General features: G+C 40.5%; 1 protein-coding gene across 3 annotated transcripts in view; it reads left to right on the top strand.

The window, feature by feature from the left end:
• Positions 1 to 25,880, top strand: part of GMPS (guanine monophosphate synthase) — an 89,627-nt gene that overhangs the window by 5,616 nt on the left and 58,131 nt on the right. Inside the window, exons 2-4 of one of the 3 annotated variants that reach the window (XM_082624653.1) lie at positions 4,954 to 5,082; positions 20,076 to 20,257; positions 24,157 to 24,271. In XM_082624653.1, the coding sequence (XP_082480779.1) occupies positions 4,954 to 5,082; positions 20,076 to 20,257; positions 24,157 to 24,271 (426 nt within the window). Of the gene's footprint in view, positions 1 to 4,953; positions 5,083 to 6,320; positions 6,642 to 6,677; positions 6,838 to 20,075; positions 20,258 to 24,156; positions 24,272 to 25,880 lie in introns of those variants that run through there. The other 2 variants (XM_082624654.1, XM_082624655.1) reach the window with 2 other exon arrangements.

Below are 25,880 nucleotides of genomic sequence, written 5' to 3'. Positions count from 1 at the left end.
AGTCCTTTCACATGCTACAACCTGGTTGAAACTTGAGGACATTATGCTAAGTGAAATAAACCAGTCACAAAAAGACAAATACTGTATGATTTGAGGTATTTAAAGTAGTCACATTCATAGAAACAGAAAATGGAATGGTGGTTATCAGAGGCTGAGAGGAGGAGGAAATGGGATGTGTTTTTTGCAGAATGAAAAAGTTACGGAGGTTTGTTGCACAACAATGTTAATATACTTAGCACTATTGAACTGTACACTTACAAATGGTTAAGATGGTAAATTTTATGTTGTGTATTTTTTTTTACCACAATTAAATATATAAACACCCAGTGAATTTGTGCCATGAATTTTGTTAAGGATAACCAATTCAAAAAAATTCATCAAAATCATGGCACTGCAAACAGATGAAAGAAACAGTGGTTAACAGGGCCATCACTCTGCTTTAAAATGTGCCCAGTAATACGTGTGGCTTTAAAGATTGTTTGGCAATGTATATTTTGAATATTTAATAAACAGTAAAAGGCTAGAGCCAGTTGGCCTGGTTTGAATCTCAGTTTTGTGGTTTACTGTCTATATAACCTTAAGTTAGTCTCTCTCTCTGTCTTCTCAATCATAAAAGGGCAATGAGAAGATAATGTACCCATCTCATAGGACTGTTATGAGGATTAAATGAGTTGACATACATAAGGAATTTAGAATGGGGCCTTGGCACATAAAGTGCTATGTAAGATTTACTACCACTACTACTACTGTTAAGGGTTTTCTTCATCACCAGTTTTAGAAACTTGTCAAAGGCAAGACACCAAAAATTGCATTCCTCCCTTTCCTAGAGATGATGAAGGGACAGGATTTGGCTGAATCAGTTCTCACCAGGAGGATGTCAGTTTGCCTCTAAGAGAAGGTGACCAAAATTTGAGAGAACAGTTGAGACAGAGGGCATAGCAGAGGTAATCAATAAAAATATAATTATGATAATAACATTCAATGATCTGCTTTAATAAAATGTGACATTCAAAAATATTGTATCATATATGGGTGGTTATTTCATTACACAATCATCTGTTGCTTTATGAAAGGATTAATCGTAAGATTTTTAAACAACAAGCTTTTATGGTGTGTCTTATTATTTTTATTTATTATTTCAAACTTATAGCAAAGTTGCACTAAAGAGCCCCCATAAACCCCTCTCTTAGAGCGTTCAAGGTTTGCCAACTGACCCAATAGTACCCTTTATAGCACAAGTTTCCATCTAGGTGCATGTATTTCTCTCAGCTTCAATCTAAAACAGTTCCATATACTGACCTTCATTTTTTTAAGATTACTGTAGCTGATTGTATTTTCCAAGCATTGCACCACATTTGCAGTTCCACATGCTCTTCCAGAACCCTCTCCTTGAATCTGGACAGGGCTTGTGACTTATTCCATGAATAGAATGCAGAAAGTAAACGGTGACTTCAAGGCTAGGTAGAAAAGGCCAGACAGCTTCTACCTGGTTCTCACTAGTTCTTTCTCTGTCTTGCTCTTGTGTGTGTGTCTCTCTCACACACTCACACTCCCTGGGAGTCCTGAGCTGACCCATAGGAAATCCAGTCACTGTGAAGCTGTGGTAATGGAGAGACCACATAGAGACAGAGATGCCAGATGGGCTGCAGGTGTTCCAGCTCTCAGTTGTTTGAGTCTCCCTGTTTAGGTGTTAAGAGATGTGAGTGGGAAAGCCTTCACGTGATTCTAGCTCCAAGCCTTTGAGCCACTCTAGCTGAGGTCTAGTAGAGCTGTGCTCGGCACTGTATTAGCTGACACATTAGGGCAAAGAAGAGCTGCTCCTGCTGAACCTGTCCAAATTGTAGTAAAATGAATAATGTTGTTTTAAACCACTAGATTCAAGGGTGTTTGTTGCAAAGCAAGAGATAACTGGAAAAATTACAGACCTGTTATTTTTTTAAACGTGCCTCCATTTGGGTTTGCTTGATGTTTACTCACCCTTAGGTTATACATTTTAGGCAAGCACTACTGAAGTAATACTATGGTTGCCTCATTACATTCATCAGGTGACACACGTTAATGATTTTTTCCTAACTTCGACCACTTGAGTAACGAGGTATCCTCAAGTTTTTCCACTGTAAAGTTACTATTTTCCTTGTATAATTATTATTTTGTTGGGAGATACTTTAAGACAATGTAAATAAAACCTGTTCTTGATCCTACTTTCATCCACGAATTTTACCATCCATTGATGTTTCTTGTCTGAATTTATTATTTGTGTGATGGTTGCCAAATGATGACTTTCCTTTTTTTAAAATTAATTTTTATTTTATATTGGGGTATAGTTGATTTACAATGTTGTGTTAGTTTCAGGTGTACAGCAAAGTGATTCAGTTGTACATATACATATATCCATTCTTAGATTCTTTTCCCATATAGGTTATTACAGAACGTTGAGTAGAGTTACCTGTGCTATAGTAGGTCCTTGTTGATTATCTATTTTACATAGTGTGTACAAATGATGATTTTCTAACTCAATTATTCCTTTGAACTTTATTAGTTGACTATTATATGGAACGGTTTTCTCTCCATTTAATCATTTATTTATATCATCAGAGACTGATGGATTCCTAATTTAATCAGAGCGTACAATCTGTTTAGCATCGCTATTTTGATATATTGTTCCAGATTTGGCCAGTAAAATCTTTTCAAAGTGGCTCTGTGTCCCTCTGAAATGTGCCCATCACTCTCTGAGCACTTCCTAACTTCCTGGCACAAAAAGATGTTCCTGGTCACCTTGTCCCTGCCTCAGTCCTGAGATCAGCCATTTCTCCAAGAAGTCCTAGTTGTTCTTGTTGGAGACTGGTATTTAAAAACCAGTATCTGGGTGCTAGGTTTGCTTGTTGCTACTGGATGTTACTGTTTCCAGGGCTTTTCTGTGGACAGAGACAAGTGAACAGGTAACACTGTAGAGGGTAGTGAGTAATGATGAAGGAGAAAGGATTATGGGGGCACAAAAGAGGAAGAGACATCTAACCCAAGACTTCGGGGTTGTGCGGAGGGGAACAGAAATATTCTAGATAAAAGACATTTCTGTGCAAAAGGCCCAAGTCAAGAGAGATCATGTCATATTTAAGGAATGAAAGAAGTTTAATATGGCTAGAGAGTAGAGTGAGGAGGGCAGTGGTAATAGCAGGCTACAAGGTAAACGGGCTGATCAAATTTCCAAGTACCAAGTAAGCAATGTTAGAAGTTTTGGAGTTTATCCTGAGAGCAATGGGGGCCCATTAAGAAGATTCTTGGCAAAGGATGTATGATCAAATTTAGAACAGTTGTCTTCAAGTGTTTTTTTTTTTTTCTAACTCACATACCATCCTAAAATGATTTTGAAAAACTATGTACTTCCTTCCACATTTTAAGTTGACCTCTAATATTCTTTGTAAATTTAAAAGTTAATTTTTTTGTTAATGGAAGATTTAAAATATTAAACATTTGAAAGATGAAATAAGATGACCATGGATTATACATGAAATAAATACTTTATGATATGATACTCATCAAATCTGAAAAGTCACGTAAATTTTCTCTGTGGATTTTCTGAAATGTTTCTTTTAAAATTTATTGGTCCCAGAAACCACACAATTACATTTATAAGAATCAGTATCACTATTCTGTGTTGCCTAAGTTGTTCTGAATTCAGGGCAATCTTCACCCTTAACCTTAATAATCATATAAAAATATGATAGAACAGGTAACAGAAGGAAGACCTTACAGGTTTAAGATGCCTCAACTAATCATTAAAACACTTCCACTTCTGCCAGAATGGAGTAACGAACTGGATGCACTCTCCTGGAAACAAAAATAACAGAAAACTCGGACAAAATATATGCAATAATGGTTGCAAGATACTGGCTATCAAGCAACAAAGGACAAATCCCTGAGAGACAGGAAGCAAAAAAGATGAGCCCTTCAATTGCCTCAGCTTACTGCCTTGATAATCTCCAGATTAAAGAAATAAACTTAACCATATCAATAATCACATTAAATGTAAATAGTAAAAACACTCCAATTAAAGCAAGATGTAATTATGTGCTGTCTACAAGAAACACTTTAAACATAAAGACACAAACAGGATAAAGGGTTGCAAAAGATATATCACGCCAAGAACCAGTCAGGAAAGCAGGCATGCTATTTTGGACACAGTAGATGTAAGAGTGAAGAATATTACGGGGGATCTAAAAAATATCATTTCATAACTATAAAGGGATCAATAATGATTCTAAACATTTATGATCCTAAAAACACAGCTTCAAAATACACAAAGCAAAAACTGATAGAACTATAAGGAGAAACTGATAAAATCACAACTACCGTTGGAAATTTTAGTGCCCCTCTTTCAATAATTGATATATAAAATGAACAGGAAATTAACAAGAATAGTCTTGAACAACGTTTTGTTTCAGACTTGAGTTTGGGACCCACTATGACATTTAACCTCTAACTGAGGATGCATACAGTGATAGGGACCTGGAGCTCAGAAGAGAGAGCTGTCATACAGCCTATTAAGGTGTTTTTAAGCAAGTCTATATTTTTAAATAAGTGCCCCAGGGAAACACAGGTGAAGAATAAGATGAGAAGAGGGCTAGGAATGGAAATACTGAAGAAAACCAATACTTAAGTTTCCTCCTATAGGAAAGATATACAAAGAGGGACAAGAAAAGATGATGGAGAACAATCATGGAGGTAAAAAGACACCTCTATGGTGCCCTGTAAGGACATACAGCTTCAGGGAGGAAGGGGTGAATAGAGTCAAAAGCTTCAGAAGACTTAAGCTATAAGGATTCTGGTACATGCTGACATTCTTAGCCATAAACACAAGTGACCACTAGAATATATTTAAATTAGACATTATCTAATACAGATGGGGTTTAGCCAATCCTTAATGCCAGCACATCACATTCCATTCCATTCCAGGTGGATGTTAATGCAATTCTCCTATTGGTTACCACACTGTTCTCTGGATTGTTCACTCAGACCTATCAAGAGAATACAGTCTCCATGGCTTTAGAAAGTTCAAGTATCCATTTTTCACCTCGAAAAAAGGTAAGTAAAATACTTTCCTTGAGTGTGAGGTCCAGGAGGGCTTTGGGCCTTTTGATCCTGTAAATGTTTTACTAACAATCTGTCTATCCCTTCCCAGGTCAGGTACCCCTTACCTCCTATATAGAGAGGCAAAAGCACATAATCTCACTGGGCCTCAAATTTCTTATTAGTAAAAGTGGATAAGAACATCAATCTTACTGCACTACTTCCACGGGATTATTTAGAATAAAATGAGTTTTTGGAAGTCAGGGCAGTCTCACTCTAGCTCCTTAATACCTGGACTAGAGCTTGACACACAGCATGAGCTCAGCAAATATTGGCCGTATTATAATATTAACTGAATATCTGTTAAAAGGCTTTGTAAACGGAAAGCCGCCCCAAGTGTTTTTATTCCCCAACCCTGGTTTAGACCCACAGGTGACCAAATTCAAGGTATTGTAATACTTGCATTGACGGGTATCAGTGAGTAGCTGGAGAGACTACAGTTCCTCCCTTTCCCACAAACAATCCAAATAAAAATATTGCTGTGCAAACAGAGCTCTACTCCGCCGGTCCAGTTTCCCACCAGGTTGCTGCTCCCAAACCCCTTCCTTTTGGAAATTCTGCACCCGCTGTAGAACTTTTGAGGGACCTAAGTGATCAAATGTCACTTTTAAGACCTAAGTGATCAAATGTCACTTTTAAGTCCACGTTGAAGTCACCACGAAACTCTTCAAAGCAGCCTTGGCCTCCCCCATGACCCGCAACCTGGGATGAGGCCGCACCACCGGGTAAGCGTTCCCCAGCGACCCAGCTCTCTGGAGGCCTCCTCTTCAGTGCCACCAGCCTCTCTCGCATCGAAGGCTGCGGGCCGGCGGGCCAACAGTAAGCGCACGGCGGCTTGGGTTTTTCTCCGAGGCCGGCTTTAGCGGCAGGGGTGGGGCAGGGCGCCACCGGCCTTCCTCTCAGCGCCTGCTGCCGGGAACGGGAACGGGGACGGGACCGGGGCAGCTAAGCTGGGCGCCGCGGGCTCCTCCTTCACAGGGCGGGCCAGACAGGGGCGGGGGCGCGGCCGGACGCCGCAGGCCCCTCCTCTTGTGGGTGGGCAGGCCTGAGACTTGCAGGTTTCTTCTCCCGGGGGCGGGCCTCGGCGGCCCGGACGGACCTGGAGGCGGGGCCGGACGCCGAAGTCCCCTCCTCCAGAGGTGGGCTTATTGGGCTGCAGCAGCAGTGGCGGCGGCGGCGGCAGCTGCGGGTGTCCGCTGCTCGGCAGCCTAGCCACAAGGGCTCTGGCTCCTCCCAGTGGCCGGCCAGTGCGGAAGCAGGAGGCGGGGGCAGCGTGCGCGCTGCTGGTCTGCTCTCCCGCGGCGCTGGGGCCCGCGCTCCGCGGCTGCTGCTCCACTCGGCGCTTCGCAGGCGGCCAGCTCCTCTCCGCGCCTCCCGCCCGCTCCTCGACCAGGCCTCCTCCTCAGCCCCGGCCCGTGGCGTCGACCCCACCGGCCCTCTCCCGCCCCGTCTCATCTCTGGCCGCCGCCGCCGCCGCCCCAGACCCGATGGCTCTGTGCAACGGAGACTCCAAGGTCAGTCTCTGGCGTGGGGGTCCCTGCCTCACCGCTTCCGGACGGAGGCAAGGCTCCGGGGCCGGGGAGCCACCGCGCGGGGCCCTTCCCCGCCTCCTCCCCCCAGCCCGCCAGCGGAGCCCTGCGGCCCTGGCAGCGGCGCGTCGGAGAGCCTCCAGTCGGGGCCTGTGGCATGTTTTCTCCTCGGGAGCGGCAGGTGCTTTGTTGATTTTTGTCTGCGTGTCGGGGTTCCTGCGCCCGCTGAGCTCCTGGCGTCGGGGAGGGCGTCAGCTTCCCGTGGTCGCACCGCTGGCCCCAGCCTCCCCCGCGTCGCTGTGGGGCTCAGAGCCCGCGGAGCGCGGTCGGAGGGTGGGGGTAGGGAGGCGAGCGGGCGTGTGTGTGTGTGTGTGTGTGTGAGTGTCTGTCTGTCTGTGAGGGGGGCTTCCTCAGCCCTCACCCAGCCCCTTCAGGAGTCGGGCAGCCTTTTGTGGAGCTCCCGGGGTCCGCCGAAGGCAGAGAGGGGTCGGGGCCTCGCGTGCGTTGTTGGAGCTGGGCGGGCCTCCAGTCTTCCCGCCACCCCGTTTCCCGCCTGCCCTCGGTGGGGCTCGCCGGGTTCCCCCACTGGGGTCCGCGGCGGCGAGGCCGGCCCCGGATGAGGCCGCGTGACCGCGCGCCCTACCCCCCAAGCCCCCGTCAGCGCCCTCCCGGGGTCGGGGCCGGTGGCCGGAGGGTCGCTCACTCCGTTCCCCTCCCCCCATCCTTCTCCGAGGGAAGGAGCGTGTGTCCAGCCCCGCCCCCATCCCGCTCACTCCTTGTTTTTCAAGTTGGTTTGAGACGGGACCCGCTCCCGCCCTTGCGAGCCCCTTCCGGGACGCAGGCCGCCGCCACCGCGCCCGGGAACCGGGGGGGGGGGTCGCGAGTCCCGGGTGCGGGAGAAGTTAACTCAATGTGCCGAGTGGAGGGAGTAGTTTGGGCCGCCCCTGCGTTTCTCGCCACCTCCGATGCACTTCTTCAGACCTTCTTTCGTCTCGCTTCTGAATCGAGCACCTTCGCTTTCACTTCTGTGTTAAAATTTTCGTTGGCCTGGAGTTCTCTCAGACCCGCACAATCAGTGTTGTCAGCGGGAACCCGCGCGATTTTGAATTGCGATTTAAGCGAAATTTACCTCCCACACGCTGTTTAGGGCCTGGCTAAAAGAAATTACTTCATTACGTTTCATTCAGGATGTGTGGAACTTTAAACATCAGGTGGGAATTGGTGTTCTAAGTCAGGTAGAATTGTCTTTTCGGCAGTACTCTCTTATAAAGGTGGTGCCTAGTCACATCCTAGTGGGTCCTCTCCATGAATAATTGCTTACTCTCTAGTAAACATTCTAAGAAATATTTGTTGAACAAATTAGTAAAGATTAAGGTAGCTGATAAACTCCTTTAAACCCAGGAAAACTAATGCTCAGACTAGTTGGAGCTCTTTCTCAGGATCATAAAGGTGAATGAAGACACGCTAACCTTTAGTTTTTGGCCTCAGAAGCTTATGTAAACCTCAACATACAGCTCTTTCCTGTACACTAGTTAACTTACAAAGCATTTTTCTTCTCTCTTTAATTTTGAGCCGTAAAATCATTGAAAAGATTCATCTTTGTGCTGGTAAAGGAAATGACTGTTATTAGAAGGATTCAAACCTAATTTACAGGCTTTGAAAAATATGTGCTGATTTGCAAACAGTATTTACACAAAATTGAGTGACAGCAGGAAGTTAAAAGATTCAGTTTCCAAGTTACCTGACTCCGGTGTACAGAGCATACAGTATTTTTGCTAGCTGGTATGTTTTTTTTGTTGTTGTTCAACTTGAATTTTAAAGAAAATCTTATCAGTTTGATATATCTGAGACCCAGGTGAATTGCTGGTTACCTTATTTTTATTTCAAGGTTCTTTATGTTTTGTAGCATAAACAAGCATGTATCTTTTTCTTTCTTTCTTTCTTTTTTTTTTTTGGCTGTGCTGCTTGTGGGATCTTACTTCCCAGACTAAGGATCCAACCTGGGCCCAGGCAGTGAAAGGCCGGGTCCTAACCACCGGACTGCCAGGGAATTCCCATTGTTGTTTTTTTTACTTTACTAACAATTAGATGTAAAACAAATTGAAAGCATTTTCAAGAGGAGCAACCCAGGAAAATAACATTTCATCACATCTATGATTATTTCATGTACTCCTAAGAAGGGGAAAACAAAACCCTATAAGTAAGCCATGATATGTAAAAACTTTCTATTGATATGATCAATGATACATCATTGATCATAAGAAACATTTAAAGTAAAGAGATGTTTAAATATGGGGGGTTTTGCAGAGTAAAGTAAGTGAAATATGATATTCTGAGAGGTCCACCCAGAAATCTAAGTAGGCATCTATTTTCCATAGCTTACCACTGAAACCACCTTTCCCTCTGGTGTGAAATACAGGTACTGGACCCAAGCTTACATTGTACATCTATTGTGCCTCTGACAGTTGTGTGTAAATCTTAGTTGATAAATTAAAGTGGGGAAAGAGCTCATTTTGATTCCTGTTCTGGTACATCTCAGTATTTTTCAGGGTTTTTGAAAAAGACATTTCTGCATGATAGAAATTAGGGAGAGACCTACCTAAATTCTGTAAAAGGATTTGGGCTGTTTTCATTAGTTTTACCCACACAGTATCATTTAGAGCTGGAAAGGACCTTTATGAGTTCTAGCTTCCTAAGCTGAAAAAACATAGCTGGTTTTTCTTTTTCTTCAGGGCTACTTTGGTTAAACATCCAAGGCAGAGATTATTCTTTTCCTTAAACAGCTGATATAATGTTATTTAGTTAAGATCTTATCTCATATAAACAAGAGCATAAGCAGTTAGCTTTTCTTTAAAAAGTTTTTACAACTATTCAGTGTTTTATATGAATATAGGTATGTAGCAAACATCAGACATAGTAACTTTTATCAGTTTTATTAAGGCAAGATTATAAGAGTAATGTTCTTTGGACTACTTGTCAAGTTTCCCACTTTTGGTCCCATCTAAGCCTTAGACTTTTTTTTTTTTTTAAACATCTTTATTGGAGTATAATTGCTTTACGGTGGTGTATTAGTTTCTGCTTTATAACAAAGTGAATCAGCTATACATATACATATATCCCCATATCTCCTCCCTCTTGTGTCTCCCTCCCACCCTCCCTATCCCATCCCTCTAGGTGGTCACAAAGCACCTAGCTGATCTTCTTGTGCTATGCGGCTGCTTCCCACTAGCTATCTATTTTAAATTTGATAGTGTATATATGTCTATACCACTCTCTCACTTTGTCCCAGCTTACCCTTCCCCCGCCCTGTGTCCTCAAGTCCATTCTCTACATCTGCATCTTTATTCCTGTCCTGCCCCTAGGTTCTTCAGAACCTTTTTTTTTTTAGACGCCATATATATGTGTTAGCATACGGTATTTATTTTTCTCTTTCTGACTTACTTCACTCTGTATGACAGTCTCTAGGTCCATCCACCTCACTACAAATAACTCAGTTTTGTTTCTTTTTATGGCTGAGTAATATTCCATTGTACATATGTGCCACATCTTCTTTATCCATTCATCTGTTGATGGACACTTAGGTTGCCTCCATGTCCTGGCAATTGTAAATAGAGCTGCAATGAACATTGTGGTACATGACTCTTTTTGAATTATGGTTTTCTGAGGGTATATGCCCAGTAGTGGGATTGCTGGGTCATATGGTAGTTCTATTTTTTAGTTTTTTAAGGAACCTCCATACTGTTCTCCATAGTGGCTGTATCAATTTACATTCCCACCAACAGGGCAAGAGGGTTCCCTTTTCTCCACACCCTCTCCAGCATCTATTGTTTCTAGATTTTTTGATGATGGCCATTCTGACTGGTGTGAGATGATATCTCATTGTAGTTTTGATTTTCATTTCTCTAAAGATTAATGATGTTGAGCATTCTTTCATGTGTTTGTTGGCAATCTGTATATCTTCTTTGGAGAAACGTCTATTTAGGTCTTCTGCCCATTTTTGGATTGGGTTGTTTGTTTTTTTGTTATTGAGCTGCTTGTATATTTTGGAGATTAATCCTTTGTCAGTTGCTTCATTTGCAAATATTTTCTCCCATTCTGAGGGTTGTCTTTTCGTATTGTTTATGGTTTCTTTTGCTGTGCTAAAGCTTTTAAGTTACATTAGGTCCCATTTGTTTATTTTTGTTTTTATTTCCATTACTCTATGAGGTGGATCAAAAAAGATCTTGCTGTGATTTACGTCAAAGAGTGTTCTTTCTATGTTTTCCTCTAAGAGTTTTATAGTGTCCAGTCTTACATTTAGGTCTCTAATCCATTTTGACTTTATTTTTGTGTACAGTGTTAGGGAGTGTTCTCATTTCGTTCTTTTACATGTAGCTGTCCTGTTTTCCCAGCACCATTTATTGAAGGGACTGTCTTTTCTACACTGTATATCCTTGCCTCCTTTGTCATAGATTAGTTGACCATAGGTGTGTGGGTTTACCTCTGGGCTTTGTATCTTGTTGCATTGATCTATGTTTCCGTTTTTGTGCCAGTACCATATTGTGTTGATTACTGTAGCTTTGTAGTATAGTCTGAAGTCAGGGAGTCTGATTCCTCCAGCTCTGTTTTTTTCCCTCAAGACTGCTTTGGCTATTCGGGGTCTTTTATGTCTCCATACAAATTTTAAGATTTTTTTGTTCTAGTTCTGTAAAAAATGCCATTGGTAATTTGATAAGGATTGCATTGAATCTGTAGATTGCTTTGGGTAGTATAGTCATTTTCACAATATTGATTCTTCCAATCCAAGAACATGGTATATCTCTCCATCTGTTAATATCATCTTTAATTTCGTTCATCAGTGTCTTATAGTTTTCTGCATACAGGTCTTTTGTCTCGCTAGGTAGGTTTATTCCTAGGTATTTTATTCTTTTTGTTGCAGTGGTAAATGGGAGTGTTTCCTTCATTTCTCTTTCAGATTTTTCATCTTTAATGTATAGGCATGCAAGAGATTTCTGTGCATTAGTTTTGTATCCTGCAACTTTACCAAATTCATTGATTAGCTCTAGTCATTTTCTGGTGGCATCTTTAGGATTCTCTATGTATAGTATCTAGTCATCTGCAAACAGTGACAGTTTTACTTCTTCTTTTCCAATTTGTATTCCTTTTATTTCTTTTTCTTCTCTGATTGCCGTGGCTAGGACTTCCAAAACTATGTTGAATAATAGTGGTGAGAGTGGACATCCTTGTCTTGTTCCTGATCTTAGAGGAAATGCTTTCAGTTTTTCACCAATGAGAATGATGTTTGCTGTGGGTTTGTCATATATGGCCTTTATTATGTTGACGTAGGTTCCCTCTATGCCCACTTTCTGGATAGTTTTTATCATAAATGGGTGTTGAATTCTGTCAGAAACTTTTTCTGCATCTATTGAGATGATCATGTGGTTTTTCTTCTTCAATTTGTTAATATGGTGTATCACATTGATTGATTTGCGTATATTGAAGAATCCCTGCATCCCTGGGATAAATCCCAGTTGATCATGGTGTATGATCCTTTTAATGTGTTGTTGGATTCTTTCTGCTAGTATTTTGTTGAGGATTTTTGCGTGTTTATTCATCAGTGATATTTGTCTGTAATTTTCTTTTTTTGTAGTATCTTTGTCTCATTTTGGTATCAGGGTGATGGTGGTCTCATAGAATAAGTTTGGGAGTGTTCCTCCACATTTTTTTGGAAGAGTTTGAAGAGGATGGGTGTTAGCTCTTCTCTAAATGTTTGATAGAATTCACCTGTGAAGCCATCTGGTCCTGGACTTTTGTTTGTTGGAAGATTTTTAATCACAGTTTCAATTTCGTTACTTGTGATTGGTCTGTTCATATTTTCTATTTCTTCCTGGTTCAGTCTTGGAAGGTTATACTTTTCGAAGAATTTGTCCATTTCTTCCAGGTTGTCCATTTTATTGGCATAGAGTTGTTTGTAGTAGTCTCTTAGGATGCTTTGTATTTCTGCGGTGGCTGTTGTAACTTATTTTTCATTTCTAATTTTATTGATTTGAGTCCTCTCCCTCTTTTTCTTGATGAGTCTGGCTAATGGTTTATCAATTTTGTTTAACTTCTCAAAGAACCAGGTTTTAGTTTTATTGATCTTTGCTATTGTTTTCTTTGTTTTTATTTCATTTATTTCTCCCCTGAGCTTTATGATTTCTTTCCTTCTGCTAACTTTGGGTTTTGTTTGTTCTTCTTTCTCTAGTTCCTTTAGGTGTAAGGTTAGATTGTTTATTTGAGATTTTTCTTGTTTCTTGAGGTAGGCTTGTATAGCTATAAACTTCCCTCTTAGAACTGCTTTTTCTGTATCCCATGGGTTTTGGATTGTCATGTTTTCATTGTCATTTGTCTCTAGGTATTTTTTGATTTTCTCTTTAATTTCTTCAGTGATCTCTTGGTTATTTAGTAACGTAGTGTTTAGCCTCCATGTGTTTGTGTTATTTATGTTTTTTCCCCTGTAATTCATTTCTAATCTCATAGTGTTGTGGTTAGAAAAGATGCTGGATATGATTTCAGTTTTATTAAATTTACTGAGGCTTGATTTGTGACCAAAGCTGTGATCTATCCTGGAGAATGTTCCGTGCGCACTTGAGAAGAAAGTGTAATCTGCTGTTTTTGGATGGAATGTCTTATAAATATCAATTAAATCTATCTGGTTTAGTGTGTCATTTAAAGCTTATGTTTCCTTATTAGTTTTCTGTTTGGATGATCTGTCCATTGGTGTAGGTGAGGTGTTAAAGTCCCCCACTATTATTGTGTTACTGTTGATTTCCTCTTCTACAGCTGTTAGTAGTTGCCTTATGTATTGTGCTCCTATGTTGGGTGCATATATATTTATACTGTTATATCTTCTTGGATTGATCCCTTGATCATTATGTAGTGTCCTTCCTTGTTTCTTGTAACATTCTTTATTTTAAAGTCTATTTTATCTGATATGAGTGTTGCTACTCCAGCTTTCTTTTGATTTCCATTTGCATGGAATATCTCTTTCCATCCCCTCACTTTCAGTCTGTATGTGTCCCTAGGTCTGAAGAGGGTCTCTTGTAGACAGCATATATATGGGTCTTGTTTTTGTATCCATTCAGCAAGCCTGTGTCTTTTGGTTGGAGCATTTAATCCATTCACGTTTAAGGTCATTATTGATACATATGTTCCTATGACCATTTTCTTAATTGTTTTGTGTTTGTTTTTGTAGGTCCTTTTTTTCTCTTGTGTTTCCCACTTAGAGAAGTTCCTTTAGCATTTGTTGTAGAGCTGGCTTGGTGGTGCTGAATTATCTTAGCTTTTGCTTGTCTGTAAAGCTTTTGATTTCTCCATCAAATCTGAATGAAATCCTTGCTGGGTAGAGTAATCTTGGTTCTAGTTTCCTCCCTTTCATCACTTTAAGTATATCATGCCACTCCCTTCTGGCTTGTAGAGTTTCTGCTGAGAAATCAGCTGTTAACATTATGTGAGTTCCCTTGTATGTTATTTTTCGTTTTTCCCTTGCTGCTTTCAATAATTTTCCTTTGTCTTTAATTTTGCCAATTTGACTACTATGTGTCTCGGCATGTTTCTCCTTGGGTTTATCCTGCCTGGGACTTGCTGTGCTTCCTTGACTTGTGTGGCTATTTCCTTTCCTATGTTAGGGGAGTTTTTGACTACAATCTCTGCAAATGTTTTCACGGGTCCTTTCTCTCTCTCTTCTCTTTCTGCGGCCCCTATTATGCGAACGTTGTTGCAGTTAATGTTGTCCCAGAGGTCTCTTAGGCTGTCTTCATTTCTTTTCATTCTTTTTTCTTTATTCTGTTCCGCAGCAGTAAATTCCACCATTCTGTCTTCCGGGTTATCTGTTCTTCTGCCTCAGTTATTCTGCTATTGATTCCTTTTAGTGTAGTTTTCATTTCAGTTATTGTATTGTTCATCTCTGTTTGTTTGTTCTTTAATTCTTCTAGGTCTTTGTTAAACATTTCTTGCATCCTCTCGATCTTTGCCTCCATTCATTTTCCAAGGTTCTGGATCATCTTCACTATCATTATTCTGAATTCCTTTTCTTTTTTTTTTTTTTTTTTTTTGCAGTACGCGGGCCTCTCACTGCTGTGGCCTCTCCCGTTGCGGAGCACAGGCCCCGGACGCACAGGCCCAGCGGCCATGGCTCACGGGCCCAGCCGCTCCGCGGCATACGGGATCCTCCCAGACCGGGGCACGAACCCGCATCCCCTGCATCGGCAGGCGGACTCTCAACCACTGCGCCACCAGGGAGGCCTGAATTCCTTTTCTTGAAGGTTGCCTATCTCCACTTCATTTAGTTGTTTTTCTGGGGGTTTATCTTGTTCCTTCACCTGGTATGTAGTCCTCTGCCTTTTCACCTTGTCTATTTTTCTATGAATGTGGTTTTCCTTCCACAGGCTGCAGGATTGTTGTTTTTCTTGCTTCTGCTGTCTGCCCTCTGGTGGATGAGGCTATCTAAGAGGCTTGTGCAGGTTTCCTGATGGGAGGGACTGGTGGTGGGTAGAGCTGACTGTTGCTCTGGTGGGCAGAGCTCAGTAAAACTATAATCCGTTTGACTGCTGATGGGTAGGGCTGGGTTCTCTCCCTGTTGGTTGTTTGGCCTGAGGCAACCCAACCCTGGAGCCTACCTGGGCTCTTTGGTGGGGCTAGTGGCAGCCTCTGGGAGGGCTCATGCCAAGGAGTACTTTCCAGAACTTCTGCTGCCAGTGTCCTTATCCCTATGGTGAGCCACAGCCACCCCCCCCCCCCCCACAGGAGACCGTCCAACACTAGCAGGTAGGTCTGGTTCAGTCTCCTGTGGGGTCACTGCTCCTTCCCCTGGGTCCCGATGCCCACACTACTTTGTGTGTGCCCTCCAGGAGTGGAGTCTCTGTTTGCCCCAGTCCTGTCGAAATCCTGTAATCAAATCCCACTAGCCTTCAAAGTCTGATTCTCTAGGAATTCCTCCTCCCGTTGCTGGACCACCAGGTTGGGAAGACTGACATGGGGCTCAGAACCTTCACTCCAGTGGGTGGACTTCTGTGCTATAAGTGTTCTGCAGTCCGTGAGTCACCCACCCAGCAGTTATAGGATTTGATTTTGCTGTGATTGTGCCCCTCCTACCGTCTCATTGTGGCTTCTCCTTTGTCTTTGGATGTGGGGTATCTTTTTTGGTGAGTTCCAGTGTCTTCCTGTCAATGATTGTCCAGTAGCCTGTTGTGATTCTGGTGTTCTCACAAGAGGGAGTGAGAGCATGTCATTCTACTCCACCTTCTTGGTTCAGGCTTATACTATTAATTTTGATTCTCATCCCAGCAGTTGCTCCTTATTGTGAGCCCTGACCCAGAAGGGAGTCCTGGCCTGTCAGTTTCAAAGGTTCAGGGGAATTAAACCCATTCCACCCTTTAGGCTTTCCTTAGGTTCTCTTGCTGCCTCTGCTCTATTGGAGTGGCCACACCTCCTCCCAGTGCAGCTGCTGTTCTTAAATTGGCCCCTGTGCCTTTTAGCTACTACCTGTTGGCCATTGTGGAATTCTCTGGTTTTCTTTAATGATACCTGGTTGCTTCCCACACAGATGCTGTAACACCAGGGATTGTGGCTCTGGTAGTTCATTCCCACCAGCTTGTATTTTGGGGTTCTTGGAGGAGTAACTTGTCATTTAGTTATGTATGTCTTGGGTTCTGGTTTTGATATCCGGTGGTCAGTGATATGAGGAGATTCAGGAGGATCCAAAATGATGCCATTTCCATATTTATAGTATCTGCAAGATTCTTTTGTCTTATTCTTAAATAGGGTGCTGAATATGGTTTAGTTTTTACTTAACATTCTTGCTATCATAAAAGATATGAACATTACTTACTTTATTATGACTTCAGGTCACCTGAGAGGATTAACCTTCGTGTTTAGTTTTAAATCAATTTTATAAATAGGTAAAATAGGTTTTTCTGTTTTGTAATGTTGAATTTCATTTGTCTCGACTATTGATGTGACTCATGAGCTATTTTTCTCTTTAGGGTGCTCTTTCTAATCCCTTGAAGGTTTGGAAGCCTAATGATCAAACTTTACAACTCTGTGTGAAGTAAGAGTAAGTAGATTCAAAGTTTTCAGGGAAAGGAACTTTTGCTTTTATTACTGGTGACGTTTTTGCTTTTCCCTGAGTTGTTGAAGCTTTTTGCTGGATAGGCAAGTTGATAGCTGAGGTAGAAAGAAGTGAGGCAAGGATTCATTGTTTCCTCAGTGATCTCTGATGTCATTTGATTGAACAGTTTTAGAACGTGCTAAGAAAACTATAAAATTTTCTTTTAAAACTAATTTATTTAAGAAAAGAATGGTTGATTTAAAGAAATAGACAGTCCTCACTGTATGATAGTAAAATGATCGTAAAAATGGACTTGCAAGCTGAAACCATGCAAAGCAATCATATAATCAATGGGAAAATTATGATGGTTTTGTGACGTTTTAAAAATTTTTGTTGAAATATTCTTATTGTTAATTATAAAGAATAGGGTAGTAGTGAAACTACTATTTAGTATAACTTAAAACTTTAGAAACATTGAGAATTGTGCTTTATTTCTTTTCTTTAATTTTTTAATTTTTATTATTTTTTTTTGTGTGTGGTACGCGGGCCTCTCATTGTTGTAGCCTCTGCCATTGCGGAGCACAGGCTCCGGACGCGGAGGCTCAGCGGCCATGGCTCACGGGCCTAGCTGCTCCACGGCATGTGGGATCTTCCCGGACCGGGGCACAAACCCGTGTCCCCTGCATCGGCAGGCGGACTCTCAACCACTGCACCACCAGGGAAGCCCTATTTCTTTTTAAACTACTCTTGATAAGATTTTTACACCATGCTTCCCTTCACATCTTTTCTATGCTTTGATGGCTTCCAACATTTTATCCTTTGCACTTTGAATGTCATGAAATATCTCCTAGAGTTTCTTTAATTTGAAGTATTTTCTCAGAGTGACTTCCTCTGGGACCTTGTTATCCGTTTTATCACAACCACTCATTGATGTTGATAAGTTGCCTTCCCTAAGTTCCTCTGACTGCACATCTAGAGGGACTTATACTGCAGCAGTGTCAACCTTGCCACAGCCAGCTATTTCTTCTATAATTGCATTTACATTGGATTCGAAATTCACTTCCAGCATATCACTTTTAATTTCTTTGCTGCACTTTCATCTTTGTTGATTATCCATATGTGTAAAATGGCATGTGGATTTATCACTGGGCAACAAGAAGGCAGCACAATTGCACTCTCCGCTGTTTGTTGTGCAGTGACTAATCACCAGTAGACTTTGAGAGAAGGGACATGATTGGCTACTGATCATGATCATATTATTTATGTGATGATTTGTGAACTGAGGAGCAACGTTTGTACGCTATGTAATTATTATATGTTAATGTATGTTAACTGAAATTGGAGCCATGATATTGGGGACTGTTTGTAGTTAACTAAACCCTGGTATAAAGCATGGCATGAAATTCTTGTGTATCAGAATCATGCAAAGTGAGAACTCTGCCTGTAATATGAGAAAACAGGTTGTACTTGGATTTGGTGAAAATTGTGAAGGTGATAATGGACCTAAATCTGAGACATTTACACAATAACATAGTGGTCTTTAAAAAGTACTTTATTCTTTACAAAAAATAAATTTAAAAAATTTTAGATAAATTCCTTAAAGGGGAATGTGTGTGTATATACGTATACTAAGACTAAGGGTAAAGGTCTGAAAGGAGAAAGTTTCAGCGTTTCTTGCATTAATATATTCTATAAACTTCTGTTTTCTGTGATCTGATTATTCTACATTGCTTGATATTCTTATGATTAAAACCTTCATTTTGTGATCTGAGGAATCCTTTCTGGCCTATGGTTGGGTTCCTCTCACAAATCTTCCTCTGTAGATGCCTGTAATTGTTGCTTTTTCATTACTGCAGTGAAGAAGTGTTGGTGGTGTGAAGTCTGCATTTGTTTTTATTTACTTTTAAAAAAAATATGTATGTATGTATTTATTTATTTGGCTACGCCGGGTTTTAGTTGTGGCACGTGGGATTTTTGTTGTGGTGTGAGGAATCTTTAGTTGCAGCACGTGGGATCTTTTGGTTGCGGCATGCAGGCTCTTAGTTGTGGCAGGGCGGTATCTAGTTCCCTGACCAGTGATGGAACCTGGGCCCCCTGCATTGGGAGCGTGGAGTCTTAACCTCTGGACCACCAGGGAAGTCACAGTCTGCATGTATTTATTCACTTAAATGGAGAGGGAAGAGGGATGAAAGTGTTACACAGATGCCTAAGGGGCTGGTTTAAGGTTTTTTTTAGTGTGTAAATTTTACAACTGGAGAGGGAAAAACTACAAAAATATGCTTATTGTAAATATTTGAACATACTGAAGAGCATAAAGAAAAATTTTAAGTCACCTACTATAATTCCATTAGTACTCAGATACTGCCTCTGTTAATATTTTGGTGTATATCTGTCTATACATTCTTTTTCATACATGTACATACACTTGCACTTTTACACAAAATGTTTTAAAATGGGATCACATTGTATATGCTTCCTCCAAGTGGATTTACAGGGTACATACACATTTTAAAGCTTTTTCTTATGTAAAATATACAAAAACAGAATAGAGACTAAAGTGAACACAATATATGTATCACCCCAACTTCAGTGGTTTCAGTGGTTGACCTATAGTCAATCTTGTTTCATCCATACCCACCTACCCTTGCATTATTTTGAAGCCAGTTCCAGGTAAATATTTTAGCATACTGTAGATAAATATTTCAGCACATATGGTTAAAATTTTATGTTTTGCCAAATTGCTCTCCACAAAAGTGTTTTCAATGTAGACTTGTCAGAGATAAGATTAAAAAACATTTAAAAACTTAGCGTTATGGGTCAGATGCATATATATTTTTTCCTCAGGTAATACAAAAAATCCTAATAAAGTGAATTTGGGTATGCTTATATACTCTGGGAGGAAACTTTCAGTTCCTCATCAGTATGTCCCTCATAGGAATGCTGTGACAGTTAGATTGGGTGATCATATAATTTATTGCCCAAACTGGGATGCTTTTGAGATTTGAAGGAGGCACTATTAATAATAATGCCAGTATAACAGGCATGGCATAAACCAGTACTTTATTTTGGCACAGCTGGACTGTATGCTTACCCTAGTATTGGATAATGTGCATAAGATGCATTAAACATAAAGTGACTATATCATGTAGTCAGTAGATGGTAACTTATATTTATGCCTGTGTATGGATATGTATAAAAATCTTTTCTTAAAGAAGTGTTTGAACTGGCAACTCAAAATCCTAAGTTAACGGTTTCTGTGTGTTTTTGGAGCGGACAGTGACCACAGTTTTTAAAAGTAGCTCTAATTTTCATAATTTTCATAATTAAGAAGACATTTGTGTTAATATTTGCAGCTGGAGAATGCCGGAGGAGACCTTAAGGATGGCCACCACCACTATGAAGGAGCTGTTGTCATTCTGGATGCGGGTGCTCAGTATGGGAAAATCATAGACCGGAGAGTGAGGGAACTGTTTGTGCAGTCTGAAATCTTCCCCTTGGAAACACCAGCATTTGCCGTAAAAGAGCAAGGATTCCGGTAGACTTTTAACTTACGTTTTTCTGAGGAGGCTGAGCTTAGATTGTAGGATATTTTATTATTAATTTGTTTGGGCACTGAATTACTTAATGAAAATAAGACATGGAATGGTTTTACAAGAAATTTCCCATGGCTCTGGGAATTAAAAGGAATTTAAATTAAAGGAAAAGATTACATTAATTTTATTTGCATAGTTTTTTTTTTGTTGTTTTTTTTTTTGCGGTATGCGGGCTTCTCACTGTTGTGGCCTCCCCCGTTGCAGAGCACAGGCTCCGGATGCGCAGGCCCAGCGGCCGTGGCTCACGGGCCCAGCCGCTCCGTGGCATATGGGATCCTCCCAGACCGGGGCACAAACCCGTATCCCCTGCATCGGCAGGCGGACTCTCAACCACTGCGCCACCAGGGAGGCCCTATTTGCATAGTTTTAAGAATTTATCTTTTTTTTTTTTTTGGCGGTACGCGGGCCTCTCACTGCTGTGGCCTCTCCCGTTGCGGAGCACAGTCTCCGGACGCGCAGGCTCAGCGGCCATAGCTCACAGGTCCAGCCGCTCTGCGGCACGTGGGATCCTCCCGGCCCGGGGCACGAACCTGTGTCCCCTGCATCGGCAGGCAGACTCTCAACCACCGCGCCACCAGGGAAGCCCAAGAATTTATCATTTGAACATCTTATGTTTCATAGGATTTCTGGATCAGCCTTAGATTTGGCTATTATGGTCATTCATTCATTCATTCATCCCAGAGCATTTGATCAAAGGAACATATATGTATAATGGCTAGAATACCTAAATTAGAGAGTTCTGTGTACAATGAGTCTCTTTTGCTTCCTATTCCAGGAAACTAGTTTCTAAATTATGAAGACTTCTAATTTAAGAGCTAATTTGTACACTTAAAACTAGTCAAAATGACATCCAACTTGTAACTTCTTCCTTTAACAACTATTTCTGGTTAATGCTGTGTCTTTTCTCTTGGAATTAATGTTTGTTTTTTTATTGAATGTTATTCAGAAGCAAGCAACTGCAGTTTATATCCTTAGTTAGTTCTTAAGCCTTAATGCTGTATTTCTTCCAAAATATAATGTGTTTAATTTTTCTTAAAAACATAATGTTTTTCCATTAGACAAATGGTTAACTTTTAAAAACTTCACAGATGAATATACATTATCCTTTGTTTCTTCTTTTTGAAATAGAGTGAATTGCAAATCAGAAAAAGCAGGTTTACTTTTAACTCTGTTCTCATTTTAGGATGTAGATGAAAAACAGGTATCTCTTTTAAGCTGTAGAATTTTGGAGTAAGAAGTTTATCTAATTGAACTGTCTTGATTTGCCAGTGAGAACCAGTTTTAAGGGAATCAAAAACTGCAAGAAATCTGAATGGCTCTCTGTCAGATCCAAGTTCCATCATTCTCCCAACCCAAAACAAACACAAAAATCCCCAGCAAACTAATCGACCAAATGTTTTGGAATAGGGTAACCAGTATTGGCAATAGAAGTCTGATTGTTTTTCTTGTCACCTGTTTACCTGATCATCAACCGTTCCTAGGTCCTGCTTATGCCTATAGCTTCTTTTCTCTGTAGAAGAATAGGAACTATAGCACTGTGGCTTTCATTACTATAATCCTTTCTGCTGAGATAGTTATTTGACCACCCTTTTTCTAGAATAAACTTTAGGTTTATGATTTGAGAGACACCTTAACCTAACTGTTTTTAGAACCTTGATTTGCTTGATACATAAAATTGGTATCTGGAATGCCTTAAGACTTCGTGGGCCTTGTAATTGCAAGTTGTTTCAAAATAATAGGGTAGAAATAGAAAACTCAGAATGAGTGATTAGCTCTTCTCAAGAATTACTGAGATAAGAATTTTCATAATTGGCTTAAGTGCAGCTTGAGTTTTATCCTTGACTAAGTCCGTTGCCTTTTCTTTTTAATAGTATTAAGAATCTTTATAGCCTTGAGTTGTTTAGGAGATTAATGAGGGATGCTGGGCAGTTGCATGGTGGTTATCCCTTATAAAACTAAATAGAAACTAAATACTGAAATTCTAGAGATTTTGATTATTAAGTATGTTTTAGAGAGTTTTAGCTTCTGCATTTTTAAGAGGCTAGGTTACATATCTACCCTTAGGGCTAGCCTCATTCCCCTTTAAAACTGTTATCTTAAAGGTGTCACATTTATCATCTGATTAGATTATCTTCAGTCTCTTTTGCAAGAGATAAGCTGACAGACATAATGTATACCAAAATTCATGTTACCAATACAAGGTTTAAAGGGTAGGGCTTTTGTGCTCACTTAAATTATTGTTACATATTTTTAAAAAATACATTATGGGCTTCCCTGGTGGTGCAGTGGTTGAGAGTCTGCCTGCCGATGCAGGGGACGCTGGTTCGTGCCCCGGTCCAGGAAGATCCCACATGCCGCGGAGCGGCTGGGCCCGTGAGCCATGGCCACTGAGCCTGCAAGTCCGGAGCCTGTGGTCCACAACGGGAGAGGCCACAACAGTGAGAGGCCCGTGTACTGCAAAAAAAAGACCAAAAAAACAAAAAAAATTACCTTGTTGAGTAATTTTTATGAATTTGACTTATATTATTTTTCTGGATGTATTAAAGTCTAGCATTTTAGTTTATATATATTTTTGCATGGCAGGCAGCCACTAATTATAAGGTGAATTGTAATCCAATTTTGTTTGTAAGTAGATTTTGGTTATATCTTGGAATGCATTTTCCTTTAGAAATATAGATAAATCAGGATTCCTGCAAACTCAAACTTAAAATTAGTTTGAGGGTACTTTAAATTGATTAAAGGGCATAAGTATTGTGTAAACTGGAGAGCATTAGTAGTCTGAAGGTGCAAGTCTCTCTGTGATTCCAGTTATTTGTGGCCATGTAAGGGTGAAAGTCCAGTATTAGCAGATTTTTTCCCTTGTTTTCCCTAAAGAAAATCTATAAGTCTGAATTTTTATGTAAAAATCATAACATTAAAGTGTTCTATAAAGTTTTTGGTAGAATGCTGAGGATCAAAGTTAGCTGTATTAGAGGCCAGGTGAGGAATATAGGTCTCTATTTTCAGCTTTCTTTACATGAATAGTTCTATTCCCAAGTTAACCCATGGAATGCTCTATAAATTGTAATGTAGTTAAGTGATAATACTGACCATGGTTCTGAGAGCAGGGCATATGAGGCAAGTCGTGTTAGCTCTTACTCCTAGGTCTCAGGTAAAATTGTTGGGAATATTGGACAGCTTTTAAACAGGCAAAGTTAGGTAATTCTTCACATTTTCTGCCATTCTTTATTGTAGAGTATTTTGCTCTGCATAATCCAGGGCCTTCATAATACCTTCAGTTGCCCTGCTGTGACCTGCTTCACTCCTGACCTCTCAGGAGACCTGTATTTTCACCATCTCGCTTTAGAATTCTCATTTACTTCCTCTGTTGATGAGGAAACAAAACAAATACAGGCTAACCTTCATAGATTGAAACATTGGTTTTATATATTTGGTAGTTTGTACTTATTAACAAGTGTTTGTTGAATTGATAAACTTTCATGTATTGCAATAAAGTAGAGTAAAAATAAGTAAGCTGTGTAGAGGACTTCCCTGGTGGTCCAGTGGTTAAGACTCTGTGCTTCCACTGCAGGGGGCACATGTTCGATCCCTGGTCAGGGAAGGAAGATCCTGCATGCTGTGGCCAAAAAAAAAAAAAAAAAAAATTAAGCTGTGTAAGAGGCTGTTAATAGGCTGATAGAATCTGGATCTGCTATAGCATAGTGAAAACATCACAAAATCTCTGAATCTGTATCAAGTCTCCCTCAGTGGTACAAGCAAGAGAGGGCATAGACCTTGTATAAAAATTTGTATAAAAATTAGCAGTTAAAGATCTTCATTACTCTCTTCCTTAAATCCACAGTGCTATTATCATCTCTGGAGGACCTAATTCCGTGTATGCAGAAGATGCTCCCTGGTTTGATCCAGCAATATTCACTATTGGCAAGCCTGTTCTTGGAATTTGCTATGGCATGCAGGTATATGCATCTGTGAATTTGCCTTAAGAGTTAATTTATTCTGCTTTTGACTCCTACTGTATTAGTATTTTCTATCTTTAGAGTAAGTAAGATATTTAGTTATATGAGATAATTTGTTCATATTACAACTGTTTATGAATTGCTACACTAGTATGGCAGAACTGACTTCAGTGGGGATTTTCAGAAAAGCAACTATATATTACTGCTTACAACAAAACACTGTCCATTAAAAAAAAAACTTAGACATTTAAATACACATAAAAGTTGCAGAAGTAGTTCACAGAGCTCCTATATACTTTTACTCATTTCCCCAGTTATGACATTTTTAACCATTTTGAGAGTAATTTGCAAACAAGGTGTTCTGTTACTTGTTGTATCCTAAGTACTAGAATTCTGTCCTACAGAACCACAGTATAGTTATCAAAATCAGGAAGTTAACATTGACTCAGTGTTAGCATCTGATCCACAGACTCCATTCACATTTCACTGTTGGTCTCATTAATGTCTCTTATAATTCATGAATCCAGTCTAGGACCATGTGTTGTATTAGGTTGTCATGTCGCTTTACATTACTTTAGTTTAGAATCATTTCTCAATCTTTCCTTCTCTTTCATGACCTTGGCAATTAAAAAAAATGTACATTCCAGTTACCTTGTAGAGTAGTCCTCAGTCTTGGTTTGTTTGATGTTTACTCATTGTTAGATTCAGGTTATGTATTTTTGTCAGGAATACCACAGAAGTAATGCTTTGCTCTTCTCAGAGCATCTCATTAGGAGGCACGTGATGTCAATTAATATCATGATAGGTGACGTTCATTTTGATTATTTTGTTAAGATGGTGTCTGCCAGGTGTCTTCACTGCAATGTTAATTAAGTGTATATGTAAGGCAGTGGCCAAGATGGTGGAATAGGAAAACCCTGAGCTCACCTCCTCTCATGGGCACACCAAAATTAACGACTATTTACAGAGCAACTATTGATGAGAATCTAGCAGAAGAGGTCTTCTACAGCTAAAGATATAAAGAAGGAACCACAATGAGATGGGTAGGAGGGTCAGAGTTACAGTCAAAACACATAGCCCTGTGTGGGTGACCCACAAATGGGAGAATAATTACAATTGTAGAGGTTTCCCCCAAGGTCAGAGCCCCATATTGGGCTCCCCAGCCCAGGGGTCCTGCACCAGGAAAATGAACCCCCAGAACATTTGGCTTTGAAGGCCATTGGGGCTTACTTTTGGGAGAGACAGAGGGTTGTGGGAAATACAGATTCCACTCTTAAAGGGTGCACACAAAATCTCACACGCTCCAAGACTTAGGGCAGAAGCAGTAATTTAAAAGGAGCCTGGGTCAGACCCACCTGCTGATCTTGGAGAGTCTCCTGGAGAGGCAGGAGGCAATTGGAGCTCACCCTGGAGACATAGACACTGGAGGCAGCTATTTTTGGAAGCTTATTCTACCATGAGGACCCCAGTGTTGGTGCCATTTTGGGATCCTCCTCATTTTAGTAGTGAGCAGAAAGAACAGTGAATTGTCTTTTTTTTTAAACAACCTGGTTGAAACTTGTGTATTGATATGAATAATGCACAAAGGGAAGCTATTCAAAAGTTAGAA

This window comes from Mesoplodon mirus, assembly GCF_964341445.2.
Source record: "Mesoplodon mirus genome assembly, chromosome: 6".
Classification (NCBI taxonomy): Eukaryota; Metazoa; Chordata; class Mammalia; order Artiodactyla; family Ziphiidae; genus Mesoplodon; species Mesoplodon mirus.
This window is presented reverse-complemented; position numbering and strand designations above follow the sequence as displayed.